The 16,336-nt window shown below is 38.6% G+C and overlaps 1 protein-coding gene across 1 annotated transcript in view; it reads left to right on the forward strand.

Annotated features, from left to right (window-relative positions):
• LOC126416437 (UDP-galactose transporter senju) overlaps nucleotides 1-15,635 on the forward strand; it is a 74,655-nt gene extending 59,020 nt beyond the window's left edge. Inside the window, exon 6 of the mRNA XM_050084160.1 lies at nucleotides 13,964-15,635. Within this exon, the coding sequence (XP_049940117.1) occupies nucleotides 13,964-14,449 (486 nt within the window). The 3' untranslated portion in view covers nucleotides 14,450-15,635. The remainder of the gene's footprint in view (nucleotides 1-13,963) is intronic.
• Nucleotides 15,636-16,336: the final 701 nt, after the last annotated feature.

The raw sequence follows: 16,336 nt of genomic DNA on the forward strand, positions 1-16,336 counted from the left end.
ACAAGCAAAGGCGCATAAGTGAGCAAAGCTTACTCTGGGGTGAGAAACGGCATTTGGTGGCATTCAGTTTATAATTGCGAGTGCTTGCTTGTGTTCTGCTGGTTGTCAGTCTTTCAGAGAAAGGTCAAAGGAATTTCACCTGCTTTCTGCTTTGAGACTGTGCTTAATGTGATCATCACTGAGATGATTTGCTTTCACAATCCATTATTTCTCACGTGTGAACTGTTGTAATTATGTCACATTATTGCTATTATTTTAGGAGCAAGTTATTTGTATATTTTTACATTACAATAATAGTACTCCTGGACATTATCTTCCTTACCCTTACCTTGGTATAATGCTTGAGGGCTTTGTATTTGGCACTGCAGATATTGGAAACTATCTATAGTATAGCAGTTGTTGAAACGCAAAACAAGTTCATAAGACAAGCATAACTGTATCCAGTTACTAAGAGGTGTATGCAAGTTCTAACCTTTATTCATCTAAGAGCATTCGTTGCTATTTAGTATCCTGCTTTGCAGCTTTCTGCTCAATTGTAGTGAGCAGCCACTAGAACTCATGTATCAATGTACTTACAAAGTTTTGTAGCTAGGCTAAGAAAGGCTAGAGCTGGAGATCAGTGGTAAGAGAACTACCACCACATATTTAACCCTTGTGTAAAAATTCAGACAGCCATATGTATTGTTTCCTATGATGATTTGCTGACTTAATTGTCAATTCATTCCTGTACAAAATAATCCTGTCTGGAGATCACAGATAACAATAAACAGCGTTCTGACAAATGAAACCTGGGCACTTGTCAGCATTCACTTGGTTCAAAGCTCATTCTCTTGTTTTTTCATTCTCTCCTTTATAAATGCTTGTTTGCGGATTAAAGTGATTAGTAATGAGCACTAGTGAATTGTTCTGTCCAGGCTAGGCTCACTTCTGTTCACTTCATTGTAAATTAGATATAACAGTAATTTATACAACATAGGCAATGATAAAAAGTAGCAAAAGAGTGTCTTTCGTAATAATCTCCTCATGATGTACAATTGTCGTCAACAACAGTGGCATTTCATTCCATGATTTTGTGCAGTTTTATATTGCTTTGAATTACTTCTTGGTACAGAGGTATAGTGGATACCAAAGACAATAAAGACCCTTGTGGTCTGAGAACGAGTGAAGGTGATGCCCACTGCACATGCTCACACATTCAGTGCATTCTTGTCATTGAGTTAGTGGCTCTATCTGCCTGATACCGTGATGCCTGAAAAGAATGTTTTCATGTGTTGATGATTTGCATGTTGTGGATACCATGCGTGCCGAATGAGAGACATAATGTTCAACATCTGGTGTTTTCTGTCAGCTGCTTTTGGTAACTTGTAGAATTCTTGGGTGTCCGGCCAGGCCACATCATAATTTCTGCAAGGTGTTTCGGCAAACAGACTTTTTGCCATCTTCAGATGGTTCCTGATGACTGTCACTCTGCTCTTGTCAGTGTCCTATATATTTTGCCAGTAACCTCTCCATCACTCCACTCCTGTCACTGCCCATGCAGCCACCATGGCCGTGGCAGGAGTGTTGCCCAGTTCTGAACTCTGACCTCAAGTGTCTGCATTATTGCTGTTGGGTACAGACCTCACTGTATGGGAATGCTTCTCTTTTTCTAAGCTCAGTGCAGACTTCTGTGCCTGACTCAGTTGTAGGCTACAATTTTTGTTAATTAGACCATCCTGACCCCTAATTTCAATGCACTCTTTTAATCACTCAATCCTAGAAGTAGGATGATTGCCAAAGTATTTTGGTGTTGTTATAGTCTGTAGTATGGCCATATTTTATACCATGGTCAGCCATGGCTGTTTTGGTGGTCTGGCATTATTCATTGTGGCATCAGAGTTCAAGCCACCTCTCTTCTACCAAGCATATACAGGGTGTTTCAAAAATGACCGGTATATTTGAAACGGCAATAAAAACTAAACGAGCAGCGATAGAAATACACCGTTTGTTGCAATATGCTTGGGACAACAGTACATTTTCAGGCAGACAAACTTTCGAAATTACAGTAGTTACAATTTTCAACAACAGATGGCTCTGCGGTATGGGAAACTCTATAGTACGATATTTTCCACATATCCACCATGCGTAGCAATAATATGGCGTAGTCTCTGAATGAAATTACCCGAAACCTTTGACAACGTGTCTGGCGGAATGGCTTCACATGCAGATGAGATGTACTGCTTCAGCTGTTCAATTGTTTCTGGATTCTGGCGGTACACCTGGTCTTTCAAGTGTCCCCACAGAAAGAAGTCACAGGGGTTCATGTCTGGCGAATAGGGAGGCCAATCCACGCCGCCTCCTGTATGTTTCGGATAGCCCAAAGCAATCACACGATCATAGAAATATTCATTCAGGAAATTAAAGACGTCGGCCGTGCGATGTGGCCGGGCACCATCTTGCATAAACCACGAGGTGTTCGCAGTGTCGTCTAAGGCAGTTTGTACCACCACAAATTCACGAAGAATGTCCAGATAGCGTGATGCAGTAATCGTTTCGGATCTGAAAAATGGGCCAATGATTCCTTTGGAAGGAATGGCGGCCCAGACCAGTACTTTTTGAGGATGCAGGGACGATGGGACTGCAACATGGGGCTTTTCGGTTCCCCATATGCGCCAGTTCTGTTTATTGACGAAGCCATCCAGGTAAAAATAAGCTTCGTCAGTAAACCAAATGCTGCCCACATGCATATCGCCGTCATCAATCCTGTGCACTATATCGTTAGCGAATGTCTCTCGTGCAGCAATGGTAGCGGCGCTGAGGGGTTGCCGCGTTTGAATTTTGTATGGATAGAGGTGTAAACTCTGGTGCATGAGACGATACGTGGACGTTGGCATCATTTGGACCGCAGCTGCAACACGGCGAACGGAAACCCGAGGCCGCTGTTGGATCACCTGCTGCACTAGCTGCGCGGTGCCCTCTGTGGTTGCCGTACGCGGTCGCCCTACCTTTCCAGCACGTTCATCCGTCACGTTCCCAGTCCGTTGAAATTTTTCAAACAGATCCTTTATTGTATCGCTTTTTGTTCCTTTGGTTACATTAAACCTCCATTGAAAACTTCGTCTTGTTGCAACAACACTGTGTTCTAGGCGGTGGAATTCCAACACCAGAAAAATCCTCTGTTCTAAGGAATAAACCATGTTGTCTACAGCACACTTGCACATTGTGAACAGCACATGCTTACAGCAGAAAGGTGACATACAGAATGGCGCACCCACAGACTGCGTTGTCTTCTATATCTTTCACATCACTTGCAGCGCCATCTGTTGTTGAAAATTGTAACTACTGTAATTTCGAAAGTTTGTCCGCCTGAAAGTGTACTGTTGTCCCAAGCATATTGCAACAAACGGTGTATTTCTATCGCTGCTCGTTTAGTTTTTATTGCCGTTTCAAATATACCGGTCATTTTTGAAACACCCTGTAGTTTCCTCACTGTTGGCTTTGCCACATTGGCAGGGGATTTCATGGACCCCTGATTTGCAAAGGTCTGGGTCATCCTTTACAGAACCTAGTAATGTCAAGGTTTTTTGGGGCGGATGAAAGTAGGATTTAACATGGTGTTGCTCCAAGATTATGTTGACTTTTCTGGACAAGCAGGATACACACTATTGATTTGTTCTCTTCAAATTCCTTCTGATGTTTTCTAGATATAGTCTATTTAAATGAACTCCTTATCTGCTTGCTGCTGTACCCATTTCTTTGGAATGGCATCTCCGGGTGATTCAGCTCAGTTGGTTGCAGGTGGATTGTACCCTGTGAACAAGCATGTGTAAAATGTCTTCACACTGTGAGTTGGGGTGACTACTGCAGACATGTAGATACAAATCAGTGTTTGTAGGTTTTCTTTACACACTGTGGCCCAGCTTGCCATCTGGTTTTCATTTCACCAGGACATCAAGGAATGGAAGATGGCATCCTGTTTACTTGTGTGGTAAACGAGGTGTGTTGGAGTGAAGCAAGTTATGATGGAGACATTCACCTAAATTATCCCTGCCCATGTGGCAAAATAATGATTGTATTATCCACGTACCTGTGGAAAGAAACTAGTTATAGCTTTGCTTGCTCCAGGACTTTCTCTTTGAAATTTTCCACAAACAAATTCACTGCAACCAGTGATACAGCATACTATGTGGCGATGCCATCCATCTGTTGCTAATAGTTTCCGTTGAACAGGAAGTATATTGAAGTGAACACAAACTTGAAGAGTCTCATCAGGATGATGTTGAATTTGTTGTTTGACAATTCTATGGAGTCCTTCAGTGGTACCCTGGTGAAGAGGCACATTACATCGAAACTCACCAAAAGGTCACTATTATTGAGGCGAAGTTCTTGTAGATGGTGTATAAAGTGAATGGAATTGCCGATGCGACGTACGCATTTCCATACAATCAGGAGAGTAGTCAGGTGTAGGGCCACGTGATATATTGCTGCTCCTGTAATGCTATTTATGGGGTGAGTTGGAATGCCCTCTTTGTGGACCTATGGCAGCCCCTACAGTCATGGTGGTGCAGCTGCTTGTGAATGAAGTTTCTTAATAATTTTCACATCAAAACTACCATAACGAAGTACAGTGGTTTTTCTCTGGAGGCAACTTGTTAAATCTCCTTCTTTCTTCCTGTATGCTGCATCATCAAGATCGCCATTTTCTGTTTATATTTTGTGTGCAGGAGCAACACAGTAGCACTCCGTTTGCCAGTGGGCAGGATGACCAGCTCTGGATCATAATGTAACTCATGGGTAGCCAATCTTTCTACCTAAAATGTTGCTCTTCAGTGATGTGGCCCTGGTGAACATGTTACATGTTTCGTGGTGTATTTCTCCAGCCTTGTTGACACTGGAAGCCAGAGATCAGAGGAAGGTGCTGCCCCCGCCGCCACCACCACCACAATCATCCACTGTGGCAGCCACTTGGACAGCAATAGCAGCAGAGTGGTGAAGGGGATAATGGCCAACACATATAGGATGCTGACAAGAGTGAAGCAGCAGTCATCAGGAATCACTGGAAGATGGAAACTAGTCTGTTTCTGTTTGCCAAAACATCATGGAGAAATTATGATGTGACTCGGTCTGATACCTGAGCTTTCTGGAAATTAATAATACACTGGTAAAACATCAGGTCACCTAGCTTTTCGATAAGATTTCTTTTGGCAATTAAAATTTGTATTCAGCATTGTAACTGTTGAAAAGGGGTGGCTTTATTGTAACTTCCTGTAAAGTTAAATTTGTATGAATGACTGGGACATAAATTCACTTCCCCCTAAGCTCAGAAAATCAAATCTGCATATTTCTTGCACTATGTAAGTGCTGTAGTGCGAGCAAACATTATTTGTGGTCATAGTACTTTATAGAGCAACACGTAAGTACAGGTTGTGTGTGATCACATAGCTGGACAACAGTAATTCAGGTTACAAAATAGGACAAGCACTCGTTTGTGATTACTTAAATACTACTATTTCTTTGGTGGCTCAACAGAGCACATCAGGGGGCTGATCCAGATGGCCTCTATAAACACATCTGTGAACTGTATAGATGCACAATCTTGGAAAATTGCATGCATCATGAGTGAGGGTATATCAGTGTTTGTCTGCTTTCTTGCTAGAAAACTCTCCCACCATTTAAGAGGTAATTGACAATAGGAACTGGAAGACAAATTATCTGCAATTCTCCTATCACAATGAAACCTCAGCTAATTATTGAAAATCAGTGGACCTATTCTGTACCAAAAAATGAGAGCCCACACATATAAAGAATCATCATCAGTACACAAAATACCTATTGGCCACATGGTTGCAGCTTACTCACTGGGCGTGTACAACATTAACGATAAATCGGAAATTCCAAAATGTTTGCACAAACAGTCATTACATGCACAGAATACACACCAATAAGAAGAGTTTGAATCATTTGGGAACAAAAAGAATGCCTATCACCTGTGCTGTAAGGTCATACTTGGTCTCTCTAGCCAGTAGCAGATAAAGTGGAGATGAGCAGTATTTTTGTATGAGATTTTTTTATGAAGCTCACAATCTGCAGTGTTGATCATAAAACAAACTAAAAATTTCTGGCTTTTAGCTGTGTGTGAAGTCTGAGCTAAAGACTTCAGTGATTTTGTGACATCCCAAATTGTATTTTGTCAGTAACTTGGGTGCGTGAGCTCAGGACGTCACAGATCTTTAATTTGTAGTCTCTTCCTCATTGACAACTCCTGATATCCTCTACGCTGAAAGTTCACATTGGTGCAGAATGATGTTTGTTCAGTAGTGTATATGACACTAACATTCTAGCTGACATTAAAATGCATTTTATTCATTGCAGCTATTGATTAATAATAATGGTGACCAGTACATTTATTATGAATGATAATTAGCGTGAGGTTACATGTCAGCACTCACAATTTCACAATTTTGATGGTGAATTTGATGCTTCAATTGTGGCACAAAATAATCTGTTCACTTTTGCATAAAATCACAGTTCACAAATTGTTAAAACTCTGCTATAGTAGTTTGTTAAAGAAGATCACACCATAGTAGTTCAGTTAAGTCCATCCTTTATCAAATTCATCATGTTCAACAATCAGTAATTTCAGTGAGAATAACCAAATACACTTTTCATAATCGCAACACTGGTTACATAGAATACTCATTAGTTTTACACACTGAATTCACCCAAAGGTTTACTTGTTTGCAGAATATACGTACTTGTATTGTGAGTCAAACAACAGGAGCAGACTGATAACAGATGTTACTCATTGTATTTCAGACTGTGTAAGAATAAACAGCTTTTTTGAAAACTGCATTAGTCTTTAAAATTCAGCTAGGTTGAAATTTACTGTTTTTTATTACTGTTTACAAAATTAAAAAAAAAAAGAATGAACACTGTTTTTCTTCTGCAGTTTGGATCCCCTCGTTTACATGAATGTACCTTATATTGACTGGAACACTCTCTTTCAAATTCTGAAGGCGGCAGGGGTAAAATACAGGGAGTGAAAGGCTATTTACAATTTGTACACAAACCAAATGGCAGTTATAAGAGTCAAGGGGCACGAAAGGGAAGCAGTTATTGAGAAAGGAGTGAGACAGGGTTGTAGCTTATCTCCAATGTTATTCAATCTGTATATTGAGCAAGCAGTAAATGAAACAAAAGAAAAATTTGGAGTAGGAAATAAAATCCATGGAGAAGAAATAAAAATTTTGAGGTTTGCCAATAACATTGTCATTCCTCAGAGACAGCAAAGGCTTGGAAGAGCAGCTGAATGGAATAGTCAGTGTCTTGAAAGGAGGTTATAAGATGAACATCAACAAAAGCAAAACGAGGATAATGGAATGTGGTCTAATTAAATCAGGTGATGCTGAGAAGGAATTATATTAAGAAATGATGCATTTAAAGTAGTAAATGAGTTTTGCTATTTGGGGAGCAAAATAACTGATGATGGTCGAAGTAGAGAGGATATAAAATGTAGACTGGCAATGGCAAGGAAAGCGTTTCCGAAGAAGAGAAATTTATTAACATCGAGTATAGATTTAAGTGTCAGGAAGTCGTTTCTGAAAGTATTTGTATGGAGTGTAGCCATGTATGGAAGTGAAACGTGGACAATAAATAGTTTAGACAAGAAGAGAATAGAAGCTTTCGAAATGTGGTGCTACAGAAGAATGTTGAAGATTAGATAGGTAGATCACATAACTAATGAGGAGGTACTGATTAGAATTGGGGAGAAGAGGAATCTGCAGTACAACTTGACCAGAAGTTCTGAGGCCTCAAGGGGTGACCAATTTAATATTGGAGGGGATTGTGGAGGGTAAAAATTGTAGGAGGAGACCAAGAGGTGAATACACTAAGCAGGTTCAGAAGGGTGTAGGTTGCAGTAGTTATTTGAAGATGAAGAGGCTTGCACAGGATAGAGTGGCATGGAGAGCTGCATCAAACTGTTCTCTGGACTCAAGACAACAACAACAACAACAACAACAATCGCATCTTGCAAATAATACTTAATTACATGAAATTATTATGTAGTACATTAATTAATGAGTGTTGTACAGCAAGCGGTACAGAAAAAAATGAGTTAACAAAAGTTGTAGTTGAGTTCAGAATCTAATAGTGATTGTTACAAAATCTATTGTGGAAAATGCTAATGGTTCAGAACTTCAAGTTAAATTATTGCAGAAGATAATTAGTTTTAGATAATTTAAAATTCTTCCCTGTAAAGTTGGAATGCTTAACTTTCAATTGGTGTAGGTCACTTCATGGAATTTTACTGATTAGGTTATAGGTTTTTGCAGGTAGCAAACTGTAATACAATACAAACTTTAGCTAATTACAACATTTAATTAACAGTGCCCTAACATAAAGTTATTATCAAATTGAATCAGAACACTTGAAACAGTAATTTGATCATAAATTTCAGTGAAATCCAGTTGAAATAAGTTGTTATATAAGGGCTAATGTCTCGAGGTAAATGTATTGAAAGTAAGACCAAAATTTGTTGAAACTTCTTGTTATTGATGGGAAGAGGAAAACAGAACCGATGGAAAGACTTCAGCTGCTTTGTCACAAGCTGTTAAGCTGATTGTGTAAAAGTTCTCAATTTTATGTACCTCTGATATATTTGAGAGTGGGCAGATGATATTCTTCTGCCTTATGGTATGTCTACATAGACATCTACAATCTATAAACCACTGTGAAGTGCTTGGCAAAATCTACTTCTTGTTGTACCATGTATAAAGGTTTCTTCCCATTCCATAGTGTGTGGGAAGAATGAGTGTTTAATGCCTCAGTGTGCATTGTTATGAGTCTAATCCTCTCTCTCTCTCTCTCTCTCTCTCTCTCTCTCTCTCTCTCTCTCTCTGTGTCCATCTCCTACGTTTATATCTACATCTACATAGATACTCCGCAAGCTGCCGTACTGTGTGTGACAGATGATACCCTGTACCAATACTAGTCATTTCCTTTCTTGTTCCACTAGCAAATTGATTGTGGAAAAAATGACTGTCTAAATACCTCTGTATGAGCCCTAATTTCTGGTGTCTTACCTTCATAGTCCTTACGTGCAGTGTCTGTTGGCAGCAATAGAATTGTTCAGCAGTCAGCTTCAAATGCTAGTTCTCTAAATTTTCGCAATAGTGTTCCTGGAAAAGCACGTCGCATTCCCTCCAGGCATTCCCATTTGAATTCCTGAAGCATCTTTGTTCAAACTTACTGGTAACAAATCTAGCAGCCTGTCTGTGAAATGCTTTGATGTCCTCTTTCAATCCAACCCATAGATTGCACTTATACGCAGTCTCCTTTGCTGATGAACCACACTGTCCCAACAGTCACCAATAAACTGAATTCAACTGTTTGCTTTCCCTACCACAGTCCTCACGTGCTTGTTCCAATTCATTTTGCTTTGCAACATCATGCCCAGATATTTAAACAACATGACTGTGTGAGGCAGTACATTACTAATGCTGTATCCAACCATTACAGGCTTGTTTTTCCTACTTACCTGCATTAACTTACATTTTTCCACACTTAGAGATAGCTCCCATTCATTACACCAACTAGAAATTTTGTTATAAGTCATCGTATACCCTTCTACAATCACTCAACTTCAACATCTTGCCATATACCATGACATCATCAGCAAATAACTGCAGATTACTGCCCACTCCATCTGCCAAACCACTCATATATATAGAGAACAACAGCCAGTGGTCCTATCACACATCCCTGGGGCATTCCTGACAATACCCTTGTCTCTGATGAACACTCGCCGTCAAGGACAACATACTGGGTTCTATTACTTAAGAAATCTTTGAGCCACTCACATATCTGTGATCTTATATGCTCATACTTTCATTAACAGCCTGCAATGGGGCACCATGTCAAATGCTTTCCTGAAATCTAGAAATATCGAATCTACCTGTTGCCCTTCCTCCATAGTTTGCAGTATATCACGTGAGAAAAGGGCAAGCTGAGTTCCACAGAAACAATGCTTTCTGAATCCATGCTGATTCATGGACATAAGCTTTTCAGTCTCAAGAAAATTTGTTATATTTGAAATGAGAGTATGTTCGAAGATTTTGCAGCAAACCGATGTTAGGGGTGTTGATATGTAATTTTTCAGGTTTGTTCTTTTGCCCTTCTTGTATAATGGAGTCACCTGCACTTTTTTCCAGTTGCTTGGGGCTGTGTGCTGGCTGAGAGTTTTGTGATAAATGCAAGCTAGGTAAGAGGCCAGTGCCGTAGTGTACTCTTTGTAAAACCAAATTTGGAGTCCATCTGAACCTGGTGAATTATTTATTTTCAAGTCCTTCAGTTGTTTCTCTACACCAGGGATGCTTATTACTATGTTGTCTATGCAGGAGTTTGTCCAATTGTCAAATGATGGTGTGTTTGTACAATTCTCCTGTGTGAACAGTTTATTGAACACAAAATTTAAAACTTCAGCTTTCATTTTGCTATCTTCAAAAGTCACAACAGAATGGTCAACAGGGGACTGAATGGAAGCCTGAGAGCCACTTAGCAATTTTCCATAGGATCAGAATTTTCTTGGATTCTGTGCCGGATCTTTTGCTAAGGTATGACGGTGGTAGTTTTTGTATGCCTTGTGCGCAGATCTTTTCACAGACGCACAAATCTCTACTAAACTTTGCTTTTCGTCATTTGTGCATTCCCTTTTGAACCGATACTGCAACAGCCTCTGCTTTCTCAGCTTCCTCTGAATCTCTTTATTAAACCATAGTGGGTCTTTTCCATCCTTTATCAACTTTCTTGGCTCATAACTCTCCAGACCACGATTTACAATCTGCCTGAAATTTGCTCATAATCCTTCTATGTCCATCTTACTGGAACTAAGTGACATCAGTTCACTCTCTAACAACTGCTTGTTTGCTCTTTCTAGCAGGAACACCTCCTAGCCTTCTTGACTGATTTACTAAGTTTCATAACCATAGTTGCTATAATGACATCATGCTCACTAATCCCCATTTGTATACTGACATTGTCAAGAAGATTAAAAAGGATTACAATTCAAATATCTGTATCCACATTTAGATTTTCCATGGTTTCCCTAAATTGTCAAAGCAAATGTTGGCATGATCCCTTTGAATGGACATAGTCAATGTCCTTCCCCATCCTTCTTTAATCTGAGCTTGTTCTTCATCTCTCAGCCCCCATTGTCAGCAGGATGTTTAATATTAATCTTCTGTTTTTAATATTTAAAGTAAGTTGCCAATCTTCACACTTCTCTCGTAGCTTGCCAAAATCTGGCTGAATATTTGTGCAACTTTTTTCAGACAGTACTTCATTGTATATAACTGCATCATTATCTGTGAAGAAATTGAGATTACTCCTAACTGTCTGCAAGGTCATTAATATACAACAGAAACAGCAAGAGTCCTAGTGCTCTTTCTGGAGCATGTGTGAAGTAACTCCCACTACACCTGAAAATGGTAGTAAAGTCCTGAAATGTATTATGCTATGTGGAAAAAAAAAAAAAAAAAAACTGTAACTGGTGCAGTACCTTATTATTTAGATCATTGCGTTGTTGTCTGTGTAACAAAACAGGATATTACTGTCAGTAATTAATTATAAATTATAAGAGACAACTGTACTGATCCCCAGAACATCTGCCATATACTACTGACATCTCTATGTTACAGAATCTGAGAACATATTCTAATGTGACAAATTATGACTTGCTTTGAATCAAATAGGGATCTGAACACCATTGATTTGAAATCCAGCTTGTTGTGTTATTTTCAAATCTTTGAGTTGAGGTAACTACATTGGAAAGATTTTGATCTTTTGTGGTCTTAACACCTAATGAAGTCTATACATACATATGGGATACATTGCCAGGTTCATGTCTGAAATGAAAATTTCCTTAGCCCTAAATGGCAAGTTATTTTAGACACAGTAAAAATGTCAGGGATCCCCAGTCAAGTGCAATAGGAGCAAAACTACTCATATTACTACAGACTGGAAAAAAGTGAAATGAAATGATTATATGACATTGATGACTTGGCCTAGGGAAGTTTGGGTGCCATGTTGCAAGTCTTTCCAGTTGATGCCATACTGAGTGACTGCGTGTCAATGGTGATGAAATGATGGTGAAGACAACACAACTCCCAGTCCCATAGTGAGGACAAAACAGCTCCCAGTCACCAAGCAGAGAAAAGCTCCAACCTGGACAGGAATTGAATCCGGGCCAGCTGCACGGCAGTCAGACTTGCTGATCTTTCAACTAAGGGGGGCAAACCATAAATTGAAAATTAATAGTCAAAGCCAAAGAATTTGATACATTTACAAGAAAAGAAAAAGAAAATTTGTAATTCCCAATTTTTGAGTTTTGCAACGTAGTTAATGTTATCAACAATGGAAAATCCGGGATGGAATGTAACAATATTAGAGAAGGAAAGTTCTACTCACCATATAGCGGAGATGCTGAGTCGCGATAGGCACAACAAAAAGATTCACACAATTATAGCTTTCTGCCATTAAGGCTTTTGTCAGCAATAGACACACACACACACACACACACACACACACACACACACACAAAACTTGCACACACCTCTGCAGTCTCAGATAACTGAAACCACACTGCGAGCAGCAGCATCAGTGCATGATGAGAGTGGCGACTGGGTGGGGGTAAGGAGGAGGCTTGGGAGGGGAGGGGAGGAATAGTATGGTGGGGGTGGTGGAGAGTGAAGTGCTGCAGTTTAGACTGAGGGCAGGAGAGGGAAAGACGAAAGGAAGTGGGTTTTAAGGGAGTGTGTAAGGAGTCATTCCAATCCCAGGAGCGGAAAGACTTACCTTAGGGGGAAAAAAGGACGGGTATACACTCGCGCGCACACACACACACACACACACACACACACACACACACACACACACACACACACACACATATATCCATATGTGTGGATGGATATGTGTGCGTGTGCGCGAGTGTATACCTGTCCTTTTTTCCCCCTAAGGTAAGTCTTTCCGCTCCCGGGATTGGAATGACTCCTTACCCTCTCCCTTAAAACCCACTTCCTTTCGTCTTTCCCTCTCCTTCCCTCTTTCCTGATGAGGCAACAGTTTGTTGCGAAAGCTTGAATTTTGTGTGTATGTTTGTGTTTGTTTGTGTGTCTATCGACGTGCCAGCGCTTTCGTTTGGTAAGTCACATCATCTTTGTTTTTACTTAATGTTATTTTATACAATGTTTTGACAGCTTTTCTTGATATCTGCTTTAGGTGTGTTTAGTGTAGTTCTTGGTTGATCATTGCATGGACTGCATCCAAACTGTGTTAAGGACAAGCTGTGCACAAATTTTTGTACGTGTGTTTGTTTCCCAATGCAAACAACACAGGTAGTCCCTTGCTGGTCTGGTTGAATGAATTATTTGCTAAAACATGTCCTGTCTGTAGTCCGGTTGGTAACTCATTGCTAAGGGTGGACACACATTAAGGAGACAACTAAGGAAATATGTTTAAAGTTTGAGTAAAATTACAGTATTAACTTGTTTAAAAACTTGAAAATATGGAAATTACCGCAGAAATGCTGAAAAATATGGACTACCATGCTCAAAGGAAGAGCCATCTTAACTAATAAAAAAAACTACTTTAAAAATGTAAAGATCTTGTTTCTAGAAGAAATGCAAGAGCAATAAATAACCACAACAACAGTGCTCTTGCAGTTGATCAGAGACTTGACTAATGGCAGTTCACATGAACAAACATAAGCAGTCTTCTCAGGCTTCAGCCGTGAATGGAGCGATAAGTAATCTTGATATAGTGTGCAATTAAAGCTTTCTCCACCACATACCTCTGTGATTTATGGAACACAGGTGAAGGTGTTCTTACAACATTAACAATGAGATGTCTTCTTTTTATTTAGGAACTCAGTAATGATAATGGCTTTGTAATTTTTTGTGCTCATTATTATTATTTTTTGTTTCAGACCGTGTGTTCCTCATTTGCTGGTGTTTACAATGAATACCTTCTGAAGGCAGATGGTGCAGATGTCAATGTGTTTGTACAGAATGTGTTCATGTATGTGGATTCAATTATATGCAACGGAGGTATACTTCTGGTGCAAGGACAACTTTATAGTGCTTTCACATGGGAAGCACTTTCATCGGTGTTTACATTTAAAGTAATGATTATAATGTTCAACAACGCAGCTATTGGTATTATTACTAGCTTCTTTTTGAAGAACTTAAATTCTATTCTGAAAACATTTGCAAGTGCGCTTGAATTAATGTTTACAGCAGTACTCTGTTGGCTAATATTTGGAATACCAATATATGTGAACACTGTTATTGCCATCTCCATTGTGTCATATGCTGTTATACTCTATTCTCAAAATCCAGTTGTAAATCAGTCACAGAAAGAAGACAAGCAAACAGAGGAAGAGGAAGATCTGTTAGATGTTTCTTCTGCCTAACTTATTAATATTTGCAGAAATGGTCCAAATGAATTTAAAAGGCTGCATCTTTGTACTTGCAGAATGTACCAAGGAGTTCTGTTGGTTAACTTGCGTTGGCAACTGGCTTTTTATTTCTGAATTGAAGTCATAATTATAGCCTGTGATATTTACATAGATTTAACTTTTGTTATTTATTGATATTATAGGAAATGGTCCACATAAATTTAGAAACCTGTATCTTTATACTCATGAATTTTATGAAGGATTGCTGTAAGTTAACTTGTGACCGTAATCAATGGCACATAATATACAGTTGTTATGGTGAACGTAAATGTGGAACATTTTATATGCTGAAACAATACAAGTGCAAGGAACAATGAGAGCAGAAGAATTTCCGTACTTTTCATATTTTCCAACCATTTCTTGTGGTGTACTCTATTCTGTTAAACAAAAACATTAAAACATTATCTTTCAAATTGGTCAATGTTAGCAGCTAATGTCAAGATTTGTATAGTCATCATTTCACCAGAATATTTACTGGTTTATATGCTACCAAGCAGACAAGTATAAGCTTTTAAATACGTTAGGACGTGAAATGATGGAACATTTCCATGAACTTGCCCAAAGATTGATAAGCATTTAGCTTCTGTTGTACTTGATCTTTTTATTTATGGTGGTTATAATGTGTTTAAAGATTATCATTTCAAGATAATTTTGCATTGATATAAGGCTCAGTGTGTTCATTTGCTGTGTACTGAATAGTTACGTAACTTACACTGATGCATTTTTTAATTCATTAATTTTCTTGAGCTATATTCCAAAAACTTCAAATAACTTGAAATTGTAATTATAATAGTAACAATATCAGAGAACTAATGAATATTTGTGGCCTTGGTGAAGTGAAGTTATGAAAGGTGCTGGATACTGCCTCAGCATATACTTGTTTCTCGAGCAGAAATGTCAGTGGACTAGCTAATAGAAGAGCTATGTTTTTTCTTTGAACCCTTGTGCTGCGAAATAAATATAATGGCCTAAAGTTTGTAACATCAGAATAACCTACAAAATATGAAGCCATAACGTAAAGATATCAGTTTCAAACCACTTTTTGGCGAGTATTTTTACAGTACAGAATCGTCATTTAATGTTGTACTCCAGAAGTATGTTTACATTTAATGTTTTTCAGTTTTTGGGAGACTCTTCCCAATATTGGTCACATGTATTATTTGTTTTGATCAAAAGAACAAAATGTTTCACTTTTGATAAGGGTTTCTTTGAAATTTCTTCTCTTTGTCTGATTTTACAAGAATTTATTCTATGATTTTCATAAAATAAAATAAACTAAATAATATGCTGAAAGTGCTGCCTTGTGAACCACAGCATAATGCAGCAGATTAAAAATAATATTTTCAGATTGTTCTTGACATGTGTATAATCTGATTCCTGCTGAATCCTAGTTGCATAGATTTGCACAGGAACAATCTTTTACTTTGTGCCAAGAGGTGGTAACACTAAAAAGAATCACTAAGAAGTGTACTTGGCTGACATGCTTAACTTTATTTGTGGATCTGCACCTTATGATAATCTCAGATAAAAATTTAATTATTTATTTTAAATTTCATATTTGGTCAGTCTTGCCATTCATTATCCGTATTGTAACAACAATCAGGAAGCTTTAGAAGATTCTGTTGCTGTAGTAATTTCTATAGCTATGCTACTTAAATGTATTTTACCATTGAAGTATATGTTTGGTGCTTAAATGAAAGAGTATTCTTGTTTTGATGTGTTGGCTTCATGAATATCTGACTTTTTTTCTAATTTTAGCAGTTTTTGAAAATTTTATGTGTGCTGTGATTGCTATAGTTTTTGTGCTATATGTCTCTCTGCTTCCAGAGCACTTAAATCATC

The sequence above is a fragment of the Schistocerca serialis genome, chromosome 8 (genome assembly GCF_023864345.2).
Source record: "Schistocerca serialis cubense isolate TAMUIC-IGC-003099 chromosome 8, iqSchSeri2.2, whole genome shotgun sequence".
NCBI classification, from domain to species: Eukaryota; Metazoa; Arthropoda; class Insecta; order Orthoptera; family Acrididae; genus Schistocerca; species Schistocerca serialis.